Below are 5952 nucleotides of genomic sequence, written 5' to 3'. Positions count from 1 at the left end.
CGCCACATTGGTGGATGGATGGATGGATGGATGGATGGATGGATGGATGGATGGATGGATGGATGGATGGATGGATGGATGGATGGATGGATGGATGGATGGATGGATGGATGGATGGATGGATGGATGGATGGATGGATGGATGGATGGATGGATGGATGGATGGATGGATGGATGGATGGATGGATGGATGGATGGATGGATGGATGGATGGATGGATGGATGGATGGATGGATGGATGGATGGATGGATGGATGGATGGATGGATGGATGGATGGATGGATGGATGGATGGATGGATGGATGGATGGATGGATGGATGGATGGATGGATGGATGGATGGATGGATGGATGGATGGATGGATGGATGGATGGATGGATGGATGGATGGATGGATGGATGGATGGATGGATGGATGGATGGATGGATGGATGGATGGATGGATGGATGGATGGATGGATGGATGGATGGATGGATGGATGGATGGATGGATGGATGGATGGATGGATGGATGGATGGATGGATGGATGGATGGATGGATGGATGGATGGATGGATGGATGGATGGATGGATGGATGGATGGATGGATGGATGGATGGATGGATGGATGGATGGATGGATGGATGGATGGATGGATGGATGGATGGATGGATGGATGGATGGATGGATGGATGGATGGATGGATGGATGGATGGATGGATGGATGGATGGATGGATGGATGGATGGATGGATGGATGGATGGATGGATGGATGGATGGATGGATGGATGGATGGATGGATGGATGGATGGATGGATGGATGGATGGATGGATGGATGGATGGATGGATGGATGGATGGATGGATGGATGGATGGATGGATGGATGGATGGATGGATGGATGGATGGATGGATGGATGAATAGATGGAGTGATGGATGGATGGAGTGATGGATGGATAAATGGATGGATTTGGTCAATACATGGAATATGGGTGCACTGGATGGTTGAGTGGATAAAAGTGTGATAACTAGTATATACATGATAAATGGATCATTGATTTTAGAGGAATGAATGGTGAAGTAAACATATATGGTGGCTGGATGATGCATGAATGATTGATAATAGATAAATGAAAGTTATGGATAGATTGATATTATGATGAGGAAAGGATACTGATGAATTGGATATATTTGTGGAGGGATAGACAGATAATAAGATGATGAATGGATGAATGGTTAGCCTAGGATAAAATCTAGAAACTTGGACCACCACTGGGTAATAACTGATCATTTCTAGATTAACCAAGAAAAACTTTGACAACCTTTCTGAAATCTTTTTTCTTGATATCCCCCTTCCCCAAATTCAGGATGGTAGTTACCTCTAGGAGTAAAGAGTGTCTAATTTCTTTAAAAAATATCTCTGAAAACAAGAATGGCACTACAGTACATTTTGACTGAGCTGGAGGATTATTGATCATTATGTTAGTTTTTGACTTGGCTAACATTTCAGGCACTTCATAATAAAAGAGAAGAAAAGAAATTCCCTATTTAGGTTGAGGGGTGCCATTACTCCAGAGAGGACAGACCCTGTCCCAGGCAGTGTTTCTGGGACAAGGGGGCAGCTGAGATGATAAAGCCTGGGGCCAAGTTCCGAGGACTGGAAGGGGGGGTCCTTTGTGGGATGAGAAGGGAGGCACCTACCATCTTCAGCGACGTCTCCATGAGCTCCTCCTCCGACTTCTGGCGCAGGCAGTGCACCATGACCGCCGAGGTGGTGGTTTGACAGCCGGCAAAGGTAGCGATTTGCTGCAGAAATCACAGGGGACAGCAGCATTCAAGAGCCATGTCCCTCCTGTCAACCAGTCGATGTTCCATCCCAACCTCAACTTCTAAAGGCACCGGGGGGTGGGAGTGGGTTGCAGACATTTCTCTGGACCAGCAGGTCTGGGCCCTGGGCCTCAGTCATGCCAATTCTGCCACCTCTTTGCCAGTTTCCTTCTCTCTCTTAAAAGGGCCAAAGGCTCTCAACGCTGGATGTCTGAAGAGGGGCAGCTTGGAGTGGGCTTTAGGGCATGGCGTCCAGAATCCCTCTGTCTGGTTTTAAATCTCAGCTCATCTTCTTATTATCCTTTGGCCTCTATCTAGTGAATCGTGCACAGTGCGGCCAGAGGAGAAGTTGAAACAGAGAGAAGAAAGCAGGCTCTTCCATGGCGGGCCATGAAGAGCGTACATTAAGGGGAGCTTGGGGGAAGGTGCTATGAAGAATAAAAAGTCTTAAATTCCCTTCATCGGCCAATTTCTAGTTCCTGTGTGACAGCAGAAACTGCCCCGTCTCTGCCACCTATTTCCTCTCAATAAATCCCCCCTTTCCTGACTTAAGCCTGGCCAAGTGGACTTCTGCTGTTTACAACCAAAGAGTTCTAGAAAACCTCAAAATTCTCTCCATCTTTGTTTCCTCCCCTCCTCTCTACCAGCCAGCCCCTTTCAGCCTGGCAGCTGCCCCACTGAGCCACGAAACGACTCTCACAGCCCAACTGAAACACTCCCACACCAGACTCCTGTGGGCGCTCATCAGCAAGGCCCCCCCCACCCCTTGAGCTCCCTTCCTTGGATCCCTAACAGTCTCCAGATAAAGACAAAGTCCTCCCCGGGTTCCCAGGCAGCAGGGCCCCTGCCAATGTCCCCAACCTCAGCTCAATCCAGGTTCCCTCTGCTCTTTCTGCTGTGGCATCATCAGTCTCTCTCCTCTCTCTCTCTGACACTTCCTCCTGCCACAGGACGTTTGAACACGTCGCTCCTGCTTTCTCAGACATTCATTTCTCACCAAGCAGGTTATGCTCATCCTGGGGATCTCACATTAGTGATCAGTTTCTTCAGGGAGCCTTTCCCCCTACACCCTGGACTAAGGCCTCCTTCTGAACTCTGTCATGATGTTAAGTAACTCTCCTTCCTGCTCCTGTCACGGCTGACATTGTATAACTGTGTTATTATGTAGTCGTTAATCCGTCTCCTCTATTAGAATGGAAGCCGCACAAGGCTGCTAGGTGTCTGGCTGTATCAAAATTATTTGTTGCCCGGCCAGCATGGCCCAGTGGATGAGCGTCCACCTATGAAGTAGGAGGTCACATGCGTGGGATATAGGCTCGATCCCCAGTGTGGGGCCTGCAGAAGGTAGCCGATCAATGATTCTCTATCATCATTGATGTTTCCATCTCTCTCTCTCTCTCTTCATCTCTGACATCAATAAAAAATATGTGTATTTTTTAAAATTATTTGTTGAGGCAACAAATGAATTGACGAATAAATTCTCCAGGAACCCACCGTAGTCACAAGGACCCTCAGGGAGATATCTCTCCAGGCCCACATGTGGCCACTGGGGGAGGAGGTCCCCAGAACTCAGGCCCTCCGAGAGACGAGGCGTGGTGACAGTCCACTCCCCATGCTCAGCCCGGGAGCCCACCGTGAACACTCTGGGGAGTGTGGTCCGTGGACAGTGACAGTGCTGGCAGGCCAGTCAGGAGGCTGAGTTCCCACTCTGCCCTGATTCCTGCTGACCTCGGTGAGGGTCCTCTGTTCTCTGGCCCAGTTTGCTCAGAAGTAAAACTGGAAGAAAGGGTGAGGTGTCTCCTTGCTCCTCCACTCAGCCATTCTTCTGGGATGATCTGGGCGTGCCAGCTGAATCCCATGGCAATGCAGGCCCCCGAGGACTCCAGTGGAGCAGAGCAAAGGGGATAAGGGCTGCACAGCATGAGACCTACCTGAGCTGTGGCCTTGATGTCTTTCTTGACCAGGCCAGTGGTGAAGGACACACCACTCTCAGAGATGGCCCGGTGGAAGAGATTCTTGGCCAGGGGAGATAACACCTGGGAGGGGAGTGGAGACGAAGAGAGTTGAGGCTCACCGGGAGGGGTCTTCAAGAGCTTCCCTAGCTCCATCCTGGCCCATTCCCCTGGGCTCAGTGGACATAACAGGGCCCCGCCTGGCCTGTTCCCCAGGCTGACCCTGAGGCCCTGTTTCTGTAAGAAAACCTCAGCTGGTAGGAGCCAAGGGCACAGGGCGAGGAACACAACAGGAAGTGTGTGGCAAGCGCCGACTCTAACCATCAAAAGTATCTGAAAGAGAGTTTGGCAATTCCTGGTAACACTTTCAAGACAGAGTTCTGAGTCTACATTTCCATTCCTAAGAACTCACCCTCAGGAAAGTGATCCTGGAGGCACACAATGACGTCTAGGGGTGCCCGTGCTGCTCATGATGGGGAAAGTGGGATCACATTGAGTAAATAAGCTACTTTTTAATTCTTACCATGGAATACTATAAAAATAAAATTATGGGAGAGCACTTCATGGTTAGGAAAATATTTATGTTAGACTGTAATGTTAAGGAAGTTTTTTATTTAAAAAATCATAGATAAATGATAGATAGATAGATAGATAGATAGATAGATAGATAGATGATAGGGTGAGTCATCAAAAATAATACTGGAAAAATAAGTGTCAACATGTCCATGGTGACGATCCCTGGGTAATAACATTGTAGGTGACCTGCTTTTCTCCTTTGGGCCTATCTGTACCTCTCCTCTTTCTCCACTTCACAAACTATAAAAGCTTCCTCTGAGTATTTAACTATGAAAGCAAACGTGTTTTAAAATATGGTAGCAGCACAGACACTCTGCTCAGCTGTGAGGCAGCTGGAGGGGTTCTGGCAGCTCCCGGCACCTTCTCATCTGGTTCTCCGTCTTTGATTCTCACTGTGTCCTCTCTGGCCCCATCTCCCACACCAGGCTCCCAGGTGTGTCTGTGTTCCCTGTCCCATCCCCACCCTTAGGCCACCCTCCCCTCCCCTCCCTCTCTCACTTGCTTCCCCCAGCCCAGCTCCCTCCCTTGTTCACAGAGACTGCTGTCCTCCTTCGTGGGCGTGGACAAACCACAAGACCCCCTGTTCTTAGTGAGTGCTCATGGCCTCCTGACATGTGGATCTGGCTTTAGGCCACACAGAGACACTCGGCCCAACTCTCACAGCTGCCTCCTCTTCTTCATAATTTATACCCACCCTGCTCCCCAGGAGAAGTGAGGAGAGTCCTCATGGAGAAGGGATTAGGAACTCAACCAAGTCAGGAGGAATGTTGCAGGCTGGGGCTGGAGATGATTATGGCCCCAGGATGCTAGCCGAGCCCTGAGCTCTCCGGGAAGAGTTGGGCCATTAGCATTCCACTATCGGCTCTGTGCAGAGTAGGGCCAGCCTTGAACCCAGGTCTTGTTAATAAAGGTCAGCGGGTCTCCCAGGGAGTGCATCCGAAGCCACATCGGGGCCAGGAACACTTACAAGAACGGAGACACTTTCAGCTCCCGCGGAGGCTCCGAAGATGGTCACGGAGCCTGCGTCCCCTCCAAAATTGGCGATGTTCTCCTGGACCCAGCGCAGCGCGGCCAGCTGGTCTAAGTGACCCCAGTTGCCCCGGCTGTGTTCATCCCCTGTGCTGTGGGTAAGAGAATGGGGGGAGGAGAGGTAGAGTCATCATGGCAGGATTCCCAGAACCATAGCTTGGGCTGGGGCTCTAGGTGAGCCCTCCACAGCCCAGACTCACAGGTGTAGCCTTGTCTGTTTAGCTCTCCATTCAATCACCTGGCATGTACTTACTGAGTATCTCCTATGTGCCAAACATGGTTCTAAGAGCCTGAAGCAAAATAGGCAAAACCTCTAACTACATGGAGCTCACACTACAGATTGTCAACAAATAAACAGGTACATATAAGAACATAACACCAGTTAGTGAAAATGCTCTCAGGGTAAATAAAACAGGGTCAGGGAAAAGGCAGGGGTGGGGCAGTGGGGTCTTATTTCAGATCAGATGTCTAGGGAAGGCCTCTCAGAGGCAGCCACATCTGAGTAGAGATCTGAATGAATGAGCACCAGAACCTTGCCAATATCCAAAGAAAGGAATTCCAGGTGACAGAGATAGCACGTGCAAAGGCCC

At 49.8% G+C, this 5952-nt stretch overlaps 1 protein-coding gene across 1 annotated transcript in view; it reads right to left on the bottom strand.

Moving 5' to 3' along the window:
- Positions 1–5952, bottom strand: part of LOC102241821 (liver carboxylesterase 1) — a 36330-nt gene that overhangs the window by 22082 nt on the left and 8296 nt on the right. Inside the window, exons 5-7 of the mRNA XM_014530133.1 lie at positions 5301–5454; positions 3737–3841; positions 1680–1784 (exon numbers count right to left, since the gene is read on the bottom strand). Of these exons, the coding sequence (XP_014385619.1) occupies positions 1680–1784; positions 3737–3841; positions 5301–5454 (364 nt within the window). The remainder of the gene's footprint in view (positions 1–1679; positions 1785–3736; positions 3842–5300; positions 5455–5952) is intronic.

This window comes from Myotis brandtii, unplaced genomic scaffold (assembly GCF_000412655.1).
Source record: "Myotis brandtii unplaced genomic scaffold, ASM41265v1 scaffold721, whole genome shotgun sequence".
Classification (NCBI taxonomy): Eukaryota; Metazoa; Chordata; class Mammalia; order Chiroptera; family Vespertilionidae; genus Myotis; species Myotis brandtii.
Note: the sequence above shows the minus strand (reverse complement) of the source record. Positions and strands in the feature narration are given on the sequence as shown.